This window comes from Solanum dulcamara, chromosome 12 (genome assembly GCF_947179165.1).
Source record: "Solanum dulcamara chromosome 12, daSolDulc1.2, whole genome shotgun sequence".
NCBI lineage: Eukaryota > Viridiplantae > Streptophyta > Magnoliopsida > Solanales > Solanaceae > Solanum > Solanum dulcamara.
In genome coordinates this window covers 62,561,822-62,586,220 of record NC_077248.1, presented here as the reverse complement: position 1 = coordinate 62,586,220, position 24,399 = coordinate 62,561,822, and the positions used below count along the sequence as shown (strand labels likewise).

Sequence of the window (24,399 nt, the reverse complement as noted above, 5' to 3'; positions counted from 1 at the left end):
GCTACATTTTCCATTCTTGTTTAATTCTCTTCTAATTCAACTTTAGTGTGTATGTAATTCATTTTTGTGTTTCTATAGATCACTGAAGGCTTTTTCATTAGCCACACTTTTCATTCGTGTCTAATTCTCTTCTAATTCAACTTTAGTGTGTATGTAATTCATTTTTGTGTTTCTATAGATCACTGTTTCTATAATTCTCTTCACTGCATATTTCCATAGTAGAGCCTCAAACCTCTTTCGGAGACTGTCTGCAATTAGTTGTTGATTTGCAATATCCTAGCCATTGCTCACTAACTCCGCAAATGCAGCCACAAAAACTCCACAGTCCCTACAAAATTTAAAATATAAAATCATTATAAAAATACTATTGAGTTTAATAAGACCAATACAAAAGATAGTATTTATTTGATAAATAATTAAACTTACAATGAATCTTCTTGTTGTCTTGGAATTCTTTCAGTTATGAACTTAGATTCAATGAGCTCAAACTCATATTTTCTATTGTATTTAGGTGATTTCTTCAATTCAGGACGCTTATCATAGAACTTGACAACACTCAAGTAGTATGGTAAAATCGATGAAATCATGCCAGTAGCGTTTTGAGTTAGAAAATTCATCCCTCCCTCTAGCCGGAAATGAATCATACACCTTCAAACACCTTTCAACAATATCAAACACAACAAAAATCCAATGATAATCTTCTTTAATGTTTACTAGAAAGAGAACATAATCCACTTTGTCCCATGGGGTGCTTTCCAACAAATGGCGTTCGCATATATACTCAGCAATAGCATCCGAAGTTTTTATTCCAAATTTCTTCTTATTTTCATGAGCTTCATAAAGTTGAAAATAAGATTGAGCAATCTTTGTCTTGAATAGACAATCAGTAGTTGTAAATCGAACATTATTGTTGGTTTCATACTTTTCCTTCTTTCTAATATAATAAAAAATGACGTCAAGATGCTGCAAAAGATTTAAAATAATGTCAAGTGTTAGATAATACTTTAAATTTGTACCAAGTTTCAGTCAATTCAGTGAGCTCATTAAAGCTTGTCTAGAAAAATGGAAGATAAATTTATTCAGAAAAATAAGAGTGTTCAACTGGAGTTTACATAACTAACCTCATCATTCCATGTTTGAACAGAATGTGCCAATTTGAAAAACTATTCTTTTGCTTGTACATTGCAAACACTTAATTCAAATGTTGGCTTGAGGACATTAACAACATCTGGATACGGGTTTTTTCCTCTTTAAAGCATAAAAAATGAAATTTTCAGTCAGTTAACTCATTTAAACTAAAGAATTTTTTTTGACATATAAAACAACAAACATAAATAAATTACCTCTTTTTTGTACCCGTATAAAGCCATGAAGTGAATGAATCTATCAAATCAGATTCATCATCTACTTCGATTACAAGTGAAAAGGGATGTTTTATCTCAAATATTTGACGTGTTACACATAAAGTCCCTCCAAATTCAAAATGATGTATATAAGGAGATTTAATTGACTTTCCTGAAAAAAAAAAATCTTGCACGCTTCTTCGGTGTCGCTTTCTTTTTATTTTCATCAACAATGACTTTCTTTTTCTTTTTATTTTCCTCAATAGTGGGTGCCTTTTTCTTTTTGTTTTCCTCAACAGTAGCTTTCTTTCTTAGATATGATGCTTCTGCCTTATGGATCTGGGAAAGATCTTTAGCACACAACATGAAGTCATCAAGCGTTTGAGGAGATTTTTGACAACCCTTTGCCGCATCGGCATCAGTAGACGCACCACAATCTAGTTCACATTTGTTAACTACACTACTATTAGGTTGCACCTCAACTGAATTAAGATCAGCAACCTTTTCTCCTATATACAAAATAAATCTTTTAGTAATGCATTAAGGGAGGAGCAGATAGAGTAATTAGAGATCAAAGAAGTTTATTTGAACTTTCAAAATAAAACTAATACCATTTATATCAGCAACAACCTCAGATAAAACTTGTTCAATAGCAATTCCTACAACATCTTCATCTGTACATAACATGAACAATTTAAACAAAGTTGAATAAAAGTATATGAAATGTGTATTATATTTGTATTAAATCCTTCATTACCAATTTTGCTTTCAGAATTTCCAATAGTAGCAAATTTAACGGAAGCTTTAAACACTTGATATTTTTCATGTTGAGCTGATTCTACAACTTGAGTGTCATGCCCTCTTGACACATGTATTGATGCATCAACACAAGGAGAAAATGTTGTGTGTAATTAAAATATATTACAAAAAAAACATGTGAATAAAAGTTTGGAAAAAAGCAAAAGGGTAATATTGTCAAAAAAAATCTTGACTGGTGTATTTAATTTAACTTTCTTAAAGGGTGTACCACACTCCAAAAATTCACTTATTTTAGACTGGAGGGAGTAATAATCAGAAATCACCTGCTTTGATATGAGAAGTGCTCTACCAGTTTAAGATACTTCTTACAAGTAGCCATTAGAAGTTATTTCTCTGTTTCAATCAAAATTATCATTTACTTCTTTTATTTAGACACCAAGTTATATTCCAATTTTCAATTATTCATCTACGAGTAATGAGCTTCATTATGAAGACCTATTCCAGTTTAAACCAGATTCCGAAGCTACACAACTTTAAACAACCTCCAGCTGAGAGCTTCATCAAAAGAAAGCCTTTTAGCTGAGTTGCTCAAATGGAGTTAGCCATCAGCTATATTTTCTAGCATATCTGGTGCCTTGTAGAAGGAGAGACATAAGAATTATAATTGCAAGGGCTTAGGCCAAACTTTTGCTTGTAAAATCTTTGTTCACTTTAAAGTTTATGGCAAGTTAGTGAGTAGAGGTCTACTACCCTTACCAAATTTTGATGTATTAATAATCTGAGACCAACTGTTCTAGTTATATAGATTTGTGGTGCATTTCTGAATATTATATAAGGACACATAAAAACAAAGAGATCTCTTTCATATCCACACCTTCATTGGTTTAATTATATTTTCAAATGCATATACGCATGCCACATTTTATTGCTTTTCCCCGCCCCTTGACCGAACTAACTCTTCTTGGTGAACCTTAAGAAATATGCACCAAAAAAATACATGTTCAAACCAGCTAATTTGAGCTTGACCATGATAGGCTTTACTGCTGATATGGTGGCTAACTTTAGCAAGTGATTTTCATGATAAGTGGAAAACTAATCAATTTTGGCAGATAATGTTTTATGTTGCTCGGACTCTTCAAAAATACAGTTAGGTGCGTATCGGATCCTCCAAGAATAGTACATTTTTGGAAGACCCAACATGGGTGCGACAACATTTTTGGAGAGTCTAAGCAAAATAGGCCCTCTTTGGTTCCTTGAGGAGAGTAAGAGAGAAGGAAGATTGAAAAATCTAAATGGACAATTACCCAACTATCCTGGTGTTATTTCAATTCGCTAATTTATTTCACTACCAAACTTGGGAAATGGAAGACACCTATCCACTTTTACTTCCACTCCTCTTTATCCCAAGTTACACATAGCATTCGATAAGTATAAGCATTTCCATTATCATGGGAACATAGAATTTTTAACATATTAAAAATCTCCAACTTCAAACAATAAGCTCTGTTACAATGAAAAATCTCCTCCATCTCATTTACATCCAATGTCTCTATTCAAGATACTTTGATCAAATTTATAGAGTGAAACGGAAGACGATTAACTAGACACTACATTAGAGTATGGAAATCACTAAAGCTAAACTATATATGACAGTGCTAGTCAATGTCACTTGAAAACTATAGCACACAAATAATTTTAATTTGGTAAAAGAACTCATCCACATTAGCACAGAGAATACAAGCACGCAATCCACTATTCAGCTCCGCAATGCCTATGATTATGAATAGTAAAACTAGCAGCTAAACCATATACAACAACATACCCTGTGTAATTCCACAAAAAAGGTATGGGAAAGGTAGAGTCTTCGCACACCTTACCCCTACTTTGGGAGGTAGAGTTAACTTTAGTGTGTATGTAATTCATTTTTGTGTTTCTATAGATCACTGAAGGCTTTTTCATTAGCTACACTTTTCATTCGTGTCTCATTCTATTCTAATTCAACTTTAATATGTATGTAATTTATTTTTCATTCAAGTTTAATTCATTTTTCATTCAAGTTTAATTCATAATGTAGGTTTCAGTTTGATAACACTACTGAAATACATCACTGAAGGCTTTTTCATTAGCTACAATTTTTACTCGTGTCTAATTCATAAAAATGTAACTCCTCTACATTAGCACAGAGAATACAAGCACACAATCCACTATTCAGCTCCAAGGTCTATGATTATGAATAGTAACACTAGCAGCTAAAACCATGCAGCAAATTATATTCATAGTCAAAGTTCACCATTCTTCTAAGTGAAAACATGTGAAAAAAATAATTTTTACCTCAATTGTAAAGCAAATACAAAACCCATCAAGCAAAAGGCATAAAGAGAGCAAAGACTCATGAGCTACCACCAACAAAAATGAAGCTAACCCAATTCAAGAACTCCTCTACATTAGCACAGAGAATACAAGCACACAATTCACTATTCAGTTCCAAGGTCTATGATTATGAATAGTAATACTAGCAGCTAAAATCATGCAGCAAATTATATTCATAGTCAAAGTTCACCATTCTTCTAAGTGAAAACATGTGAATAAAAAATTCAAGCTTAAACTACAACTTAAATAAGTAAAAACTCTAAACAGTAAATAAACTTAAGTCCCTGCCAGTAAGCAAAACAAGATAATATAGATGTATTTAAAACAAAAAAAGAACCTCCATTGAAGTCTAATCCATCCGAAAATGTCTCACCAGCCTTTTTGTTAGATGATTCCCTGGCTTTTTGAATAAAAAAACTGTTGATGTCTCTCTTAGGAAACAACAAAGAAATATCCTTCAATAATTGTTTGTTGGAATTCATCACAAATTCTTTCATTTGAATAGATTGTAAGTCTATCTTCTCTTCAAGAGCTTTGTGATTTTCATTCGCCTAGAATATAATCAAATATAACACAAATATTAGAATAACAGTTTTGAAAAAGATAAAGCCTAAAGGCAAGTTAGCTTATACCTTTACAAGTTTTTTTCTCAACTCTATAACCTCCCTAGTCAACATATCTAGACTATGCTTTGATCCTTTCGGCTCCAATTTTAAGATTTCAGAATGGTAATCACGAGGTTCAGGAAGCCTCAATTTAGATACCTCATCTTCACTCGCCACTATATTCTCAAACTGAAATTAAAATACAGAAACAAATAGATGTATTAACTTGAATTGAACTAATATATATATGTGTCATAAATTGTATCAACTTTGTATAGATATCTTGCATTTCATAGGCATGAAGATGTCATTTTCAATATGCTTTTGCCAAGGACTTTCATCAACTGTTTTCCACCTCAAAATTCTTGAAATAGAATCAAAAATTCGAAGAGCTAAATCTCCATCGACTTTATAACAACACTCAAAAATCCAGTTATGCTTTGGGTTACAACATATAATGATTCTAAGATAACTCATGAATATAATGCCAAGAACAATCTCCTAAATTTTTCATCTCAAAATTCTTGATAGAAATTATTTGATTTTATAAAACAATTCATTATCACTACTAACAAGCATAATATTATCCACACATAGCACAAGAAAAATAAATCTACCCCATTAATTTTTAAATATTAAAATTATTCTCCACAAAATCAAATGCTATCACAATACTATCAGACGATATCAAGCAACTCAATGATATTTTAGGGAAAATTTCATAAATGACAAACATATTAAGCTTAATAATTTTCTATGGGTATAGTTTCCCTAATTACTCTCCATAGCTATATTTATGTTTGATATGGTCATTAATGTTTGTATATCTTCCTGATTATACAAATTGGGCTTTCCCGTTTGTATATCTCGCTGCATTATACAAATTGGGCTTTCAAAGAGATTTGTATATTCGCTATAGATTTGCTTCCAGATTTGTATATTCACTTCCAGATTTGCTTTAGAGATTTGTATATTTGTTTCCAGATTTGTATATGAGCCCCCAGATTTGTATAATAACAAATTTCATTAAACTATAACCAATTCGTGTAATTAATTAAAACTATACCCTTATCACATAATTATAGTAGTAATTTTTGTCAATCCACATAATTTTCCCTATTTTATATACCATTATCATATATAAATTTTATTTCATCTTTCATAATGTCTAGTCATTTATATGATTCATGACTATTAACAACTTGATTATAAGTCATAGGATCCTCATGAACTTGGCCTATATCATGATGAATTCACCCAAATATACGTAATAATCACTAAAAATAGTGAATTTCTTGTCTCTTTGTGATCTTTCAAAGTGAAATTTATACGGCTTTAAAACATGGTTCATTTGTTTGAACATTTTCAATTTTTACCGTTACGAATATCATGTGCATTGTTACTGCTCCCATAGCTCATTAAATTGAGAATTACTTTTTTCAATAAAATTAAAAAAAAATTGATAGCAAAAGATTCAACCATGATCCGACCTCATAATTTTGGTAACTTTCCAATCATGGATATTGTAAATTCTTACAAAAATAAGATTTTTTTATATATATATATTTTCAAGCAAACTACATCATATTTGTAAGATAATAATATTGATAATACTTTCTTCATTTCAAAATAAGTGTCATCTTAGCAAAAATCAAGTTATTAAGAAATTAAAAAATATAATGTGTAGTTTACTAAACTTCCCGTATTTAATAAATGTATCTTGAAAATTGAACACTATTAAGTAGATGGAGTATAAGGGTATAATTGAAAAAATATATAAATTTTTGTCTTGAATTCTTAAGGTTATCCTTAGTTTAGGTCAATTTCTTTTAAGATGACACTTATATTGGGACGGAAGTACCTTTTCCCGTATGCCCTTTCTATTGATAATAGGGTGATATTGTTGGTTGTTTAGCCAATGAATCAAATTTGGTAAATTTAGTTTGGTAGTTTTTGCCTTTTGCCTTTGAAAAAAATGTCTAATATGTAGAAAAAGAGTATATTTCAGCTACACTTAAACCGTGTGTAAATCGCACTTAATGAATAGGTTTATTCAACCAATGCTACTTCTAAAATTTTAATTTTTTTTTTTTGTTTTTGTCACGTAGTTACATTAACCACATAAAAAAATACATGTAGCATATATAATTTGGTCTAGTTGAACGGTATCCAAGTGCAATCATGTTATGTTAGCTTATATACAATCCTATTTTGCTCCATGTATATATGTACATCTTTTTATTGATGAAATTGTTATATTGTTATTCCTAAGATAATACTTATTTTAAAACGGAAGAAGAACATTTTTTCCGTATTACTAGGGTGATATTATTGGTTGTTTAGCCAATGGACCAAATTTGGTTTGGTAGTTTTTACTTTTTGCCTTGGCAAAAAGTGTCTAGTTATGCAGAAAAAGAATGTGATCCAACTATATTATTGAATATTAATTTTCTTCATTCATTAGTCTATTATGTAATTACGTTAACTACATAAAATACATATAACATATATAGTCTGGACTAGTAGAATAATATCTAAGTGCAACCATGTTATGCTAGCTTATCTGCAATCTTATTTTGCTCCAGTTTATTTGCTGAATTTTTTCCATAGAAGGAAAAAAAGTGATTTAACAATGTGAAACCATATATATGTACTATCGTCTGAATAACACCTGGAAATAATTTTTTGGTCTACATTTATCATGTTATGAATAATGTTTAAAATGACAAAAACATATTTTACGTACTAAAATTAGTAAAGGGTTGGACATGTGGAAACCCTTTAAATATGGAATTGATCAAAGAACAATTATAAATGATAGTAACAATTCAAATTTAGCGTGACAAACAACTAGTACCACGGAATACAATTGTTATAGTGATACATATCAACAGAGGTTGTGGTGGAATAGATAAAATTTCTTTATTCTTAATCAAAAGTTTCGATTCAAGCTATATATATAAAAATAAAGTTTATTAGGAAGTATTTTTCCCTTGAATAGGTCTTATGTGGGCCAAATTTAAATTAATCAAGATTCTAACATAGATATCGAACCTCTGATAAAATTTTGTTGATTTTTTTCAAAAACAGTAGCCCACAAGCAGTCCTTTGCATCTTAATGCTACAACTGTACTTTCAACAATTTCTCTTTATGGTTACTTAAGGTATCAATAAATTCATAACGTCCTTATACTTTTATATTTTTTGGTTTTTTTTTTACTAAATGTTTAATATTTATATTAGAATTCGATTATATTTGAATATATATATTACAAAATTTTATTTTTGGAGGACGATGCTCTCAACTATTTTTTTAAAAAAAATTCAAAGGTTCAAACCTAAAACATCTAATTAAAGGTGAAAGTACCAGAACTATCCTATCACAATCATTATTAATAAAGAAAATCAACTTAAATTAAATATAACAAATTATATAACAATGAAATTAAGGCGTAGCTGATCGGTTGATCAAGAAAGGCGAGAATTACCAAAGAAAACGATAGGTATTTTTACATTGGTGTTAGTTACGTACCAATGTATTGATTACTAGTTTGACGGAACCTAATAACTTTGAATTCAAACTTTGAATTTGTAGTAAAAAAAAATCATTGAATATGTATGTATAGATCATTGATTTAAAACCTAATAACTTTGATTCGAACTCTGACTTTATAGTAAAAAATTCTTTGAATTTATATAAACTATTAATTTACAACCCAATAGCTTAAAAAAATTTAAAATTTTGAACCCATAAACTTCAAATTCTAATTTTGCCTCTGGTTATATGATTAGTAAAAACTTACGCATATCAAAATTTTATATGAAATTATGTTAATTTATCATGCTTAAATCATAAGTTAAAATAAGAATATGTATTAATTAATTACAATTTAACAATAAAATGGATCACATATTTATTGAGTTAGTGTAAAAACATTTTTTTACCGTTATATATAAGGACAATTAAATAACTAAATTGAACTGTCCTAATTAACTGGATAATCAATTTAAATGATGAATACGTTTTTTTCTCATTTTCCATAGGAATGGTTGTTAAATCACCCTAAATTTATCACCTCATCTGTTTTAATTTATTTGTACTATTTCTTTTTTAGTTTATTTAAAAAATAACATCTCTTTCCTTTTTTGCTAACTCCTTAATTACAACTTTCCATATTAAATATTTAAGACCACTAATCAAAAAATATTTTGATATATTCCACATATCATTTTAAATACAATAAAATTCAAAAGTCTTTTTAATTTTTTAAAAATTAGGTATCAAATCAAAATAGGACAATCAAACTAAAACGACGAGAGTACTAGTTTCTCTTAATTCGTGATTATTTTTTTCTACGCGTTAATAAGAAATATTAATTATGATAAAATTTTAATTATTTTACTATTTTTGATAATTAAATAATTATATATTATTAAAAATAAAATTAAAAAAATATTTAAAATTATAAAATAATAAATAATTTGAAATAACTATTTTTCAAAATTTACAATGGAAGGAGAAATATCTTATCTCACAACACCACAGTCCATATTCCATATCAAATACCTCATAGTCCTTTTTCCTTTTTTTTCTTTTTCCTCTTAATGTACTTTCAATCTTTTATATATATGGGAAGCTTCCATTATTTGTTTGTTTGCTCAACATTTTCATATGTAGACGTATAGACATGCTTTCGTGATATTGAATTTGCAATATGAAGTTTTGATTTTAACTCATCATTTAAATATATAATTTGAGATTATAATTTAAAATCAAAAGATATAATTTAAAATTTTAAATCATGATTTCAATTTTTTAAAATGTAAGCTTCTAAGTTTATATTTTGTAAATAAAATCATCATTTTAAAATTTTGCAAAAAAAAAAAAGAAGATAGATATTCGGCATGAAGAGATTGTTTATATCATGTGAAAAAATTATATTAAACAATAACTAGTTATTATAATTGTTCATCACTGAAGTTTAGATTTTCTACAATGACTTTAAATTAAAATACAATAATAATTAGGTTTATAGTTAAATATTTATTGATATTATTTAAAGAATATATCAATATATATATATATATATATATATATATATATAATTTGAGCAAATGCTACAAAATTATCGTACCTTGCAAGGAATACACTTAAATCCGCCCCTGTCTACCACCTCCCACCCGTATAAGTAACAAATAGCTCTATAACTATCAAGATTTAAACATATGAAAAGAAATCACCTAGTAATCTTTCAATCTCTAATGAAGTTTGACCAACTTAATTGTCCGTTAGACTTAAGCTATTGGGACGCCTTGTCATACTCTATTTTCTTAATATAAATTTAGAGTTTTTTATAATTACTATCATGTAAAATAACATTAACAATAAAAACAACATACTCAATATTATTACGTATAATAATAGTTCATTATAACTGTCAAGTTAAATTAACTTCTATTATATCTTTTTATAACAATTATTTTACAAAGTAACTGAACAAACGATAGCATTATAAAGAAATTCGATATTCTTATACTTTTAATTATATAAGATGAAAGAGGGATAATCATTAAGCTAGTAGCTAGTATGTGTGTTTGGATGAGCCTAGTATTTTTTATATGTAAACATATTAAACTTAATTATTTATCACATAAAATCCTCATTATAAAATTCAAAAATCATAAAATTAAAATTCTAGTTTCGCCTCTCATTACGACTCCCATAAATTATGGTGTTTAAATATAAGGCGTAACGTGCGTTTGAGCTATTAATTAATCGGTTGACGTTTCAAATTCCCTCCAATAGAACTATTCTCTCAACCTTAAATACTCATCCAAAATTTTATTTTTATTTTTATTTTTTAAAAAAAAACAATTAAATTTCCACTTTGACTGACTCATTGGATTAAGACTAAAAATAGAGATAATCAATAATCAAGATTAACAAACCATTTATTGATTATCATTGTTTTAAAATTTAAACGGTTAATACCCCTCCTAAAATCTTGTTCCATTTTCATTGTTTCTGTTATTTTTCCTATTTTTATGAAACATTTTTCTCCTCTCTTCTTGTCTTAAATCTTTTATCTTTTTGAAAGAAAAAAAAACATAACATAGACATGTTCAAAGATTTCACTTTTCTTGATTTTTTTTTTCTAATTTAGATTAGTATTTCTATTTTTTTTGAACATTCTTGATTTGTGGGGAAGAAGAGAGGATTATTAGAATTAAAGAAATAAAATGGCTTCTTCTCAAGTAGAAATTGCCTCCTCTTCTCCATTTGGTTATGTTGTTAATAATAGATGTTGTGTTACTACTAGTACTAGAGATTCCAATTCTTTCAATAAAAATTTCAAGAATTTGGTTCAATCCCACTTACATTCTTGTATTTCAAATCGGAGGGAATTTTTTCCCTCCTATTGTTGTGATAATTCACAAAAAAACAATGCTAATTTATTAACAGAAATTGGTGGGAAAAATCAAGAAAGTTGTAGTGTGGAAGTTTCAAATGTTGGTGGGGGTGTTTCTTGTCTTGTTAGAAAATGGAAAGATTTCGAAACAGAATCAAGAAACTTTGATGAATCTTGTTCTTCCATTGTGATAAAAAGTGATTCATTTGGTGATAAAACGGATATCAGTAAAAATTGTGATGTTGAGGATGTTAAAGAAAGTGAGAGGTTGGGAGTTGCTGATATTATCAAGAAATTGAAATTTGATACTGGTAATAATAATCATAGTAATAATAATGTTGTTGTTGCTATCGATGGTGCATTGTTGCCTTGTGTTAGGACATCAATAAAGGATCATTCGGAAGTTCAGAGGTGTAATTTTTCACCGGTTCTGAGTTCACCTCGTTTCATTAGGGGGCGTCAGGCGTTGAGTGATTTGCTCTTGCAAATGGAACGCGATAGGAAGAGGGAACTCGAAGGTCTTGTAGAACGTAAGGTGGTTTCTAAGTTCCAACAAAGAGGCCGGATTCAGGTACATTTTCCCTCTAATATTTGATTGTAATCCTGATTTTTTCGTATTGTACTATAGTTGAAACAATGTTTGGATAGACGGTATTGTACTGTTTTGCTCATTTAGTTTTCTAATGGATTTGACATATTTAACAATGGTAGAACTGAATGATTTCTATTTGTGGATACTGATTAAATCTTTATAAATTCAACTTCCTGACTAGTCATTGCTTCGAGTTAGACTCATACGACGTAGCGCAGAAGTTAGAGGAGGCAGCAGATCAGTGAATTGCTCAGCGTCTGAATCAACTAAATCGACACATTCTGCAATTATGCATCTCAGGTGCAGTATTTCCTTCTCAATCTGAATCATCTTTACAAAAATAATGAAACAATAGTGTTATATATAGTTCATTCTCAATTTCATGTTACACTAAATAAAATACAAAGTCTTAACACAATCAAGGGACAATTTAAGTGCACTCGATCAATTACCATGCTGTGTTGCAAGGTAAAAAGTCACCTGTAGGAGCTTATAACCAATATCTTGGAGAAAGTCCTCTATTCTACGAACCAAGTCTTTCTGATGAGGCATCAACTTTCTTAGTTTGATCCTTGAGTAGCGTTTCCTTTCACGGAGGAATGGTGGATGCTTTAACATAAACGGAATGGGGACACAAAAAGAATAGATTCAGGTTCTCCTGAGTCGAGATATTCTTCTCCCTAAGTAGCATTCTTGTAACCATTAGACAACATACTGTGATTGCTAGTGCAACATCTTTTAGTTGTCGATTCATTTTGGGATGCCTATGAGGTAAAAATGGTCCATGCGATATTTGTAGTTTTCAAGTCTTGACACCTCTATGCCAGGCTTCTATATTACGCTTGATTTTGTTTTCTGTACAACAAAAGTTTCCACACTTGTGAGTGTTTGGTACGAAGGAAAATGTTTTTCAATTATTTCATGTTTGGTTCGCTTAAATATTTTGGAAAATTCCTCCAAATGGATTTATTTTCCTCAAATTTAAGAAAAATGACTTTCCTACCTAAAGTAAATAGAATTTGTTTCCAATTTCTTCAACCTCACCACCTGACCTGGGACCTGGTATCCAACTTCGACCTGAGACCTGATATCCGACCTCAACGGGCGATCCGACTCCAGATCCCGACCCTAACTCAGATTTGACGTGACTCCAACCCCGTCTTAGGGTCAAGGTCGTGTCTTGGCTTGGATTTGAGTCTCTGTTCTCGGTTTGAGACCAGGGTCAAGGTTAGGTCTTGAGTTAACTTTGGATCCCTAGTGGTGGCTGGGGTAGGTTGCTCAGGCCTCGGGTTAGACCAGGGTGAGGTTGAGGATCAAGTTCTAAGGCAGGGTCGAGGTCAGGTATAGGGGTTGGGTCTGAGTTGATGTAGGGGTAAGGTTGGGTCTCGGGTCGATGATGGTGTAAGGAAGGGTCTCGGGCCGGGAAGGAGTTTGGGTCTGTGTTAAAGGGTGGGGATTCGGGTTCAATGTCATAGTATTTGCCTAGATTATACCTAGATGTTCTTTGAACAATATTTTCTTCTTACTAACCAAATATCAGAAAATAATTAAGAACATCACTTATTTTCCTTCATACCAAACACACCCAAATTTAAGCAGAAGATCCAAAGCACATTTTGCTCATGAGTTGTGTAGTTGAAAGGAACTCGACTATGCTTATGTTTAATAAAGTTTTGATCTTTCTGATGTATAATTCTATTCAGTGCACAATGCATTAAACCATATTGTTAATTCATTTCAGGGAAAAGTTCAATACAGTAGGAAATCATGGTCTTGCTGTCTCAAGAAACACCTCAAAAGAAGTAGCAGAAAGCATCCATGAGAGCGGAAGCCTCCCTTCCACACCAAATCGACAACAAAAAGAGAATAGTTATCGGGACTTCAAAGGCTTAAGAAGCTCCCAAAGAGAACTGGCTCGTAGTAACTCAGCGAAAGCAGGAACTGGATTTTCATTATATCAGCAGAGAGAAGAGGATCCCCCTAAGGGGCTTGTGAAGGAGAGAGCAGGACTGCAGCCTGGTGTAGACGACTCAATAAGTACCTCTGTAACGTTGGGAGATAACACTCGAGACCCTAGCATTTCTAAAAAAGAGAATCATCATAAACCAAGAAGCCGCCATAAAGAGGTAGTAGATACCAAACCAAAAGTTGGAAATATTGGTATATCCAATCAACTGCAAAAAGAGAATCATCATGAGGAAGTACCGGAGCAAGTAAGCCCCAGGAATGTGGCGACTAACTTACATGTTAAAAACATGTTGTCATCACATCAGCAGAGAGAAGGGGATCAACATAAGGAGCTTGTCAGGGAGAGAGCTGACATGCAGCCTGGTACAGCATTGGGAGAAAAGGCTCGAGACTCTTGCACATCTAAAGAAGAGAGTAATCATAAACCAAGAAACAGCCATAAAGAGGTTGTAGATAACATCCCAAAGGTTGGAGCTCTTAGTATATTCAATCAACCGTGTGAAGAGAATCATTATGAGGAATTATGTAAGAAATTAAGCTTGAGAAAGGTGGCAACCAACATACAGGTTACTCACTTGTCAGAAAATCAGAAGGAGATGGCATGTAGTGCGAAAAAATCAGAAGGTTCTTGTATATTAAATCAACATGACATGAACCTTACCAGCTTACCGAGCTATACTTCTCAAGCACAGAGCTTAGATGACATCCCTGAAAAAGTTAGTTGGGAAAACACAAGTTCTGAAGCTAGCCATAGCAACTTATTGGATTTTGTAGAGTCAGGAAGACCTCCTAAGCATAGAGGCACAAACAAGCAGCTTCCAGGGACTAGTGATTGCACTAATCCTCAAAGCGACCTGGAAGAGGAATCAACCAACCAGTGTCTAGTTGGAAGTGACCGTGGCTTGGTAAGTGATTATTCCCTCACAGCTAGTGGATGGGATGAACTGCAGTCTAACTACCAGCGAGACAATGAAGACTGGATAAGTTATATTTCTCGTCCACGTAAAGAATGGGAAGGTCTCAGGAAAGAAAGATACCAAGAGATGCTTGATCCTTTCTCAGACAATCATGACATACAACAACTTCTTCACAGGTATTAGCAACTCCTTCAAACTTATTGTGATACTAATCCTATAAATTTGTTGTCATATTCTGCACCTTTGTGATTTAGGTTTGCTTCGTAACCATCCACGTACAAAAATATACTTTATATGGCCCATTAGCGTAGCGAAAATATGAAAGGCTCATTTATACATAGACTTGCAAACTTGAAGCATCTTTAAATGATTCCTTAATATTTGAAGTAAACTTTCCTTCTTAAATCATTTAAGTTTTCACTTAGAAACACCAAGAATATGACTACTCAAGCATGAAGCTTATCTGTTTTTGTCCCTCTCAATGATGTAGTGAAAGACTCATCCGATCTGAGATAATAGATTTCTAAAAAACTTAAAAAGAAATGCAACATTTTAATAAACAGTCCAGCTTGCCTTTCAGTCTATGTCCTTGCTCACTCCTATGATATTCATCCTTTAACTTTTGAAATCTAATCATGGTCCATGACTTGCACTTTGATTTTGATATTCATATTCGTGCAGAAAAAGTGTTTCATCGTTTCTTATGAGTGGTTTGAGAGAGAAAATTGATCGAATTATGGCATCTCGCTCACAACAACTACCACATGCAACGAGCAGCCATGTTGAGAAAGAAGTATCAGCACAAGTGGATGAAGATGAGGAGGAAAAAGTGGAACAGAATGCAAGAAAAGAGGAGGATGAGGTAGGAGAAGAAGAAGAAGAGGAAGAATGGGGCTATGACTATGACTCCGAAGATGACAACAGTCCTAGCAGACAACGATACAATGAACCTGAAGTATTAATTCTTCAGAACACATCTTCACAGACTTTACAGTCATGGAACACAAATCCATACCAGGAAGTCACTGATGACTCTTATCACTTCCCGTCTCCTTCTTCACTACAATCTCAATCGTCTAATATTTACTCCCAACCATGTTCTTCCTCCACTGGACATCCTTCGGCTGTGAGTTGTCTATCCTTGGACTTACTTGTCAGATATTCTTGTTATTAAGTATGGGATTAGAGTCATTAGACCTAATGACATTGCATTGACAGGAAATGGAACTCATATATGAAATGAGAGGACATATGGAGCAACTCCACCAAGAGATTTTTGAAATACGAAGATCTATGAAGAGTTGTATGAACATGCAAATGAAATTACAACATTCGATTAAGCAGGACGTTGCAGCTGCAATAAGTCAGTTAGGTGAGCTGGAACAACAAATATCATGATATGAGATTCTAATAAATTTGATTAATTTGATAAGGAAAATACCATCTTCTTTGATTATGTAACGAAGAGTATTAAGATTTTTATAATACAGGTCAAAAGAGCAGGGGGAATTCAGATAACAAGGGTCCAAACAAAGGAAAATGTTGTATTTGCTGTGAGGAGCCAGTTGATTCTCTTCTTTACAGGTATTTGTATATAGATAGCAATTTAACTACGCTAAGTACGGAACTGAAAAATTATACTAGAAATCAATAATACTAATCATGTTCATACATTTGTCCATTTTTTTTCTTCAGATGTGGACATATGTGCACCTGTTTCATGTGTGCACATGAATTGATTTCCGGTACTGGAAAATGTCCGATATGCCAAGCTCCAATAATGGATGTAGTGCGTGCATATGCTCATTCATGATGTACATGTGAACTGGATTTTTTTCTGAAGGTCTTCCAGAAAACAACAAAAAAAGATGTAGCTATGCCTCAATGCTGAGCAAGTTAAGGTCGGCTATATGAATCTCCACTGTTCGGGTCACTGGCTAGTCTAGCAATATTATGTAACACATGCCTAGTCGAGCACATCCTGGTGTAGACCAATCATTATTTACTAGTTTATGCTGTTTTTCATCCTACTGCAACCCTCTTCCTTTATTTGGAGTCGAGACCAGCAGTTGAGAGCAAGCTCACACAAGCAGAGTTCTGGAGGTTTGCCAAACGCCCTTTTTGTGCCAACGAAAGATCATGAGCGAAATATTTTTCTTATTTTTGTTTCTTCTTAATCATGAAATCTTTTCTGGCTAATTTACTATATCTAAACCACGTTTAGATTGACAGATGAGCCGGTCTCCACTGGTTTCACTAACCATCATTTGTATATGATAGGAAAAAGGAAAGAGAAGTTTCTTCTGGTGATAGTAGAGTTGTGTCTTTCTTTCAAGTTTCTTTATATATACTATTCTAAAGCTCACTTGGAGATTCTCCGCGACATGAAGAATCTCCAACGTACAAGACTAGCATAATATAAAGTATAACAAATTATCCTTAGATGAGACTATTCTTTCTTGAAAATCATTCAAAATGATTCATGTTGATGATGATCTCCCGAGCAGGAGTCGACTTGTGGCAATCGAACGTTAGATTAAAAGTAGAGAGCCATTGTAAACAAGAATCAGCATAAGGCAAAAGCTAGCAGTACTCAATGAATTACCTTGTGCTTCTCCATTAGTTAGATTCTATATGCAATGTATATTGCTACTTTCCAACACCTTTCCTTTTGTACGTTTGGAAACAAAATCATAAACTGGCTGCTCTGCTAGTCATGTGACAAGATCATCGACAGGCAGTGACGGATCCAAGATTTTTACTAAGGGGTTTTAAAAAATAAAAAATGTAGTGCATGAGATTTAAACTTGGAACCTCAAGGTGAAATTTTGAACCCCTTAAACCACTTTGTCAATCTCTACTTTTGTGTATGGTATTCAAAATATGTATATTTACATAAATAAATTATCTTATATATACAGTGTAATTTTTTATCAAAGGTGTCAGGTGAAAACCCTCTTGTCCCATTTGATTCTCCCTAGTCGGTAGGTTATAGGTGGATTCAAGATTGGAGGTTTATGAGTTCTTACAACAGTTTCAAGTTAATATACAATAATAATTGAGTTCACAGTTAAATACTTATAGATATTTAGTATATTTCTTAATACATATACAAGATTTGGGTAAAAGTTATACGATTTTTGTAAACCATAGATTGTACTCTAGATTCGCAATTGTAGATCATGGATTGAAGGAATAGTTGAGCCAAGAATTTATACAAAGAGATTCAACCAAAATCAAAGTTAAATTTTGAATTTGTAACCTAAAGCATTTTTTGAACCACATTATGATTGTGCTAGAATTTTTCTGGAGTCAAAATATTTATCGAGAGAATTTAAAGTAGAGCAAATAACACAAATCTCACTAGTTTAGGTCCTAATTATATGCACTCACATTAATCAATTTAGGAAATTACCTTCCGTACCACTTTTTCTTTGCCAGATACATGTAATTGGCACACTCAGATACATGTATGGGTCAAATTAGGTGTAATTTATTCCAGATATACTATATCCAAGCGTAATTCACATTTATATGGGATACATTGACTCTCTCTCTCCTCGTTCTCTCTCTCTCACACACACATGTCTTCCTAGGTATCTGTATTTCAAAATGTCTATGGTATCAAAGATACATGAATCTAGTACTATCAAAGATACATGTTGACTCTCTCGCTGGCCTCTCTAACAATGAATACGTATTTCAAAATGTATATGATATCAAATATATATATGTATTGAGGGGGAAATTTGGAGTAGTTTATCTTACTTGAAATCTAGTACAAAATTATTAATTAATAAGACAATATGTAATTATTTCAAACTATAGAATGTGTAATTAGGTAGCTAGGAAAGACACAAAGTGGTTAAGAAAATTGTTTGTCTACTCCCTTGGGATCATGGGCTCAAGCAATGATGAAGCCAAGATTTTTTTCATAAGGGGATTAAAAAGAGATTTTTTACGGTGTATAGCAGGCACCCAAAATAAAAATAATAAAAAACAATAATATACCAATATAATTTCACAATGAGGTCTAGAAAAAGTTGAAAGTGGACATATTTTATTTCTATTTTTGTGGCTCAGAGATATCATTTTCGATAAATAATAGTTGATAAATATATAATATACATAAATTATATGTCTAATTTATGTATATTTAGCTCACAAATGTTATTATTTTTTATCAGGATCAAATGTGTAACTTTCCTTAAAAAATCCAACTTGAACTTTGAACGTGAAAACCTAAGTAATTTTTGAACCACCTTATCACTATGCTAGATTTTTTCCTTATATCAAGAAGATTTAATGTGAGGTTTAGCTCTAGCATTGTTCTTAATTTCTTCTATTGGCATTGTTCACTCAACCTCTTTTGATCTTGTGATAAAAAGGTCATGAATTCAACCGTTCAAGTTATGAAAGTAGTTTCTTTTAAACACGTAAAGTAAAATTAGAATAAATATAATCCAACCATTCTTAAGAGTGGGCATAAAAACTAAAGAATTGAGAAATAAGATACCATTCGCCAAATTGGGGCAAAGAAAGTTGTCCGACTCTATTAAATTAGAAATGTGAAGGTCTCTTCTTCGAAAGAAGATCGAAAAAAAAACTCTGCTATTAATCAGATCTTTTCTTTTCTCATTTTGTTTGAAGCGGGCCAAATAGAAAATGAAATGCATAAAAAGAAAAAAAAAGAAAAAAAAAGTCAAAGACTCTTTTTTTGGTCTAAGGGTTGCTCGCCCCACCAAAGTACCAAAGGCAATTACCATTCAAAATACAAGAGAATTTCTTCTTATATGTCGTAGTCTTGATAAATAGAGTTATCTTATACATATTGCTGGTTAATTCTGTTCTCCGATCAGATTCAAATAGCTTATTTCATTATAATATTATTTCATTCAAATTTATCTCAAAAAACCAGAGACATGTCAACCACAATCATTTTTCTTGAAAGTGACCAATTAATATCTTTAGGTCGAACTGAAAATACCCATTTTTAAAGTAGAAAATAGGATTATTTATCAATATGTACAAACAATAAAAAGAAATTTCAACAAAATAGTCGTATGTATATGTAATGTATTAATAGTGTATACCTAATGTATATCATGTATATCTGATATATAAATATTATATTTTATGTATATGTAATGTATCGATATTGTATAAATAGTTTATATCATATATATTTGAAGAAAATTTAATGGCTAAATGAACTCTTTGAATCCTGACCAACTCAAAATTATCTCTAAATAGTCTAAAAGTTAGATATGAGCTCCTCTAAATGTTTTAGATCTTTTAATATATTATTCACTCAAAACGATTTATGTGTGCGGTACGTTGATTTTTATAGGCGAGCTTTAAAAATAAAAGAAGAAGAAGGAGGAGGAAGAGGAAGAAGAAGGAGGAAGAAAGAAGAAGAAAAACAATCATTAATGGCCGGAAGAAGACCAAAGAAGAAACAAAAATGCATATCCCTGGAAAGAGTTCAGGTTGAATAGGCATTTATGTAATTAATGATAAATGAGTTATTTAGAATAACACCCAATGGACATTTTGCCTAATTTTCTCCAGAAAATAACTCATTCCATACCGATGAACCGATTGAATCAAACAAGAAAAAACTAAACTGAATCGAATAAAATCAAATAAAACAACCTACATTCCAATATTTGATATTTATCATCAAAAATCAAAATATCGAATCAAAGTTTTTAAAAATCAAACCGAAGTACTAAGCGTCCACCCTTGTCCATTCTCCTAACCCCACTTAATTCGAAGTTTAATGCACCTAGCTACACTTTTATAACATGATAATAATTGAAAAACCATCCCCACTAAAGCAATGCATGTGAGGGATTTAATTTGACTCATAAGAGTTGGTGCTAATTAAGAGCATATGGATGTCACTAGTGCAAAAGGCAGCCAAGAGGGATAACATTTCCATTTGTATGTCAATTTCACAAAATTGGTTGTCATGGAGCCTATATATGCATACACATGCTCAACTTTTCACACGTACATATACCAAAAATAGAGGTGTCAAATCTATAATAAATATATGTATAGAAATATAACACTTTTTATTTATATAATAATAATTTTTTGATTAAAAAATATTCGACTGATCGACCACCCTTTATTGTATATTTCTTCACCACTTATTTGAGAGTTTGAGTCAATCTTGAGCAGGTCAAAATGGTTAAATTCAATTAAGGGTCATACCAAAGTTTGTTTGGATCAAAGTGAATCCAATAACATGTCATAACTCAACTCGTTCAATATGATCCAATTTTTCTTCTTTTCTTTTTTACTTTTTCGAAAAAAAGAAGTAAATTCTTAGTTCAAGCTCTTCCACATTATATGATTCGCAATCTTCAAGTTGATTTTGGCTCGTTGGATTATACTATTTTGACCTAATGGGTCATTTCAGATTTGACTGCTAGGTTAAGTTTCAAACGAATCAAGATCTAATCCATTAAAACATAAATGAGTTAAACGAATTACTAAAAAATAGTTAATTTTGCCACTTATATATGCCACCATTAAAAATAAATGTTGAATGTGTATCATCCATCATCTTTAATGTAGATATTAATTGATCAAGTAGCCCTTTGGGCCTCCTGCCTCTTCAATGAAGATCTGTTAGGAGCTGGAAATTTGTAAGTAATACACTTTTAAAATTAAAAAAAAATTGTTGGTTGGCTGAAGGATATTTGGGACCCTATAAATTATACTACTAGTATTTATCTCTAACTTAGCATGTGAGACAAAAATAAGAGAACTTTTCATTGTTGCTTTTTGTGTTTTTGTGGTTGCAGGTGCTACAATAAGTCATTATGATATGATTGTACTTGTTCAAAACTAAGCATGCATGTAGGTCATAGCTAAAACCCCGTATATATGGGCATGTAGGTCGGGTATATATATATATATATATATATATATATATATATATATATATATATATATATATATATATATATATATATACCCCAACACTTTCTTTTTGATGAATTCGCGCTCACTACAACTATTCCTATCAATTAAACCTTCTACTACGTTAAACGTGTCTCGCCAGACATTTCCCTCGCTGAAAGCCATAGTTTCTTTTTCAATTTCCAATTGGAGCTCCCTTAACTCTTCTTCTGGGATGTCTGGAAAACGAGGATCATTCTTTTTTTCTTCCAATAAAGCGAAGACAGCAGCTAGTCTTCTGACTTGCTCTGGAATACGGATTTTTCATGCCTAGCTTTATGGGAAAGATCATATCTAGAGTAGATACCGAATCTCATTCCTTATCAATTTCATGGTTCATTCCAGTCTTTAGTAAGTCAAGGCATTCGGGAAGCAGGAGATCGATCCGCTCTTTCCATCTCTCTTGCCGGCTTAGCCGAACTACTTATATATATATCGTCTTACAAATTTTTCAGTAAATTTCCATTTAGGCATTCGATCAAACTAAGATTTGTTCCTATTAAATATCTAAACAAATTAATGATAAAGAATTTCTATTAAACATGATTCGCGACTCCAATTTTAGAAAATATTCAGTGTGAAATATTTTTTTATGTGCTCATTACTTAAAGAAGTTAATAACCATTTAAAATATATCACCTCCTTGAATTATACACTAGTTTCAATAAGTCATAAATTCAGGCATTTACCTGCAATTAAGGTTGATATGTATAATAAAAAGAAGTCACATATTTTATATAATTAACTTACATAAGTGATGAGGGCTTAAAAATACACATGAAAAATTTCGGAAATTTGAGACGAAAGTTTCTAATAGGTACACTTTAATATGTGGTCGGTGTTCAATATTAGAACATGGCGTAATTCGAGTCATGCCTAAATAAAATCTACCAACAAAGATATAATATATATATATATATATATATATATATATATATTATTAAAAATAAACTCCTAACTACTGATTTTGAGTAGAATACAGAATGGAGAAGAAGAGAGAATGGAGAGCTTTCATTGATTAATTTGAATGAATACATTGCACATGATCCTCTTATATAGAGACTTCTCTACTTGATGAACAAGAAAACTAACTAACTAATTCTTCTAACTAATTAATGATGTAACAGTCTCTAACTAACTGACTATGACTCAGCTATTCCTCAACTAACTATGTTGACTCAGCATTACTTAACACCCCCCCTCAAGCTGGTATGTGAAAAGCATTGAATATACCAAGCTTGGAGATTAGTAGCTTGTGTTGAGCAGTCCCCAAACTCTTAGTCAATACATCTGCCAGTTGAGAGGCTATAGGAATAAAATGTGGTTGAACCAGACCACTTTTGATCTTGTCCCTTACAAAGTGACAATCAATTTTGATATGCTTAGTTCTTTTATGGAATAGAGAATTAGAAGCTATCTGTATAGCTGCTTGGTTTTTACAATATAAAGCAACAGGAGTAGGTACTTGACAATTCAGCTCTTCAAGAAGACCATAAACCCAAGTTAGTTCAGCAATTGTCACTACTATGCATCTATACTCAGCCTCTACTAAGTTTCTACTGACTGTATGTTGCTTCTTGGACTTCCAAGATAAAAGAGCACCCCCTAACTTCAGAACATACCCAATGACTGACCTTCTAATGTTCGGGCAGATTGTCCAATCAGAGTCACAATAGATAGCCAGTGCTTGTTTTGTGTTAGATGGAAAAAAAAACCAAGACCTGGTGTCCCTTTTAGGTACCTTACCAATCTCATAATTGCTTCCAAATGAGACTGTTTGGCCTTTGCATGAACTGACTAAGGACCTGCACAGCAAATCATATATCTGGTCTAGTAATAGTGAGATAGATCAGCTTTTCCATCAGTTTTTGATACCCAACTATATCTTTTAGTTCAGGATCAGTGTTGTTACCCACATGAACATCATATTCCACTGTTGTGAGCTTGTGATTTGCCTCTAATAGTGTAGGAGTTGGTTTGGCACCACTGAGACCTACTTCTGAAATCAGTTCCAAGCTGTATTTTCTTTGGTTCAATAGTATTCCTTTCCTTGACCTCATAGCCTCTATGCAGGGAAAAATCTTAAGTCTCCTGAGTCCTTCACTTTAAAGTGATTATGTAGAGTGGTTTTAACTTCTTCTATCATGCCAAGTGTGATGCCTGTGATAAGTAAATCATCTACATACATAAGTACAATAGCAATGTTCATCTCTTCCTTCTTTGTGATAAGGGAATAATCATATGCACTCTGTGAATACCCTGCAATGACTAGTGTATCTGTGAGTTTGATATTTCATTGTCTTGAAGCCTGCTTCAAACCATAGAGAGACTTGACAAATTTGCATATTTTCTTCTCTCCTTTCTTACAAAACCTTGTGGCATATGCATGTATACATCTTCATAAAAATCTCCTTGCAAAAAAGCATTACTAACATCCATTTGTGAGATAGACCATTGCTT

The 24,399-nt window shown here is 31.8% G+C and overlaps 1 protein-coding gene and 1 pseudogene across 1 annotated transcript; one reads left to right on the top strand and one right to left on the bottom strand.

Moving 5' to 3' along the window:
* Window positions 1–276: 276 nt before the first annotated feature.
* Window positions 277–6,489, bottom strand: LOC129875827 (uncharacterized; annotated as a pseudogene).
* A 4,828-nt stretch (window positions 6,490–11,317) lies between these two features.
* LOC129876707 (uncharacterized) lies at window positions 11,318–17,270 on the top strand. The gene is made up of 7 exons (XM_055952200.1): window positions 11,318–12,058; window positions 12,261–12,379; window positions 13,821–15,140; window positions 15,646–16,090; window positions 16,183–16,336; window positions 16,455–16,548; window positions 16,660–17,270. The coding sequence occupies exons 1-7, from the start codon at window positions 11,318–11,320 to the stop codon at window positions 16,775–16,777; spliced, it is 2,991 nt and encodes a 996-aa protein (XP_055808175.1). The 3' UTR covers window positions 16,778–17,270.
* Window positions 17,271–24,399: the final 7,129 nt, after the last annotated feature.

Bases quoted from the DNA above. Each gene is read 5' to 3' on its own strand.
- LOC129876707 (XM_055952200.1), top strand. From the start codon at position 11,318: ATGGCTTCTTCTCAAGTAGAAATTGCCTCCTCTTCTCCATTTGGTTAT. The intron at 12,380-13,820 runs GTGCAGTATTTC...AATTCATTTCAG, and splicing joins TCTGCAATTATGCATCTCAG to GGAAAAGTTCAATACAGTAG. The intron at 15,141-15,645 runs GTATTAGCAACT...ATATTCGTGCAG, and splicing joins ATACAACAACTTCTTCACAG to AAAAAGTGTTTCATCGTTTC.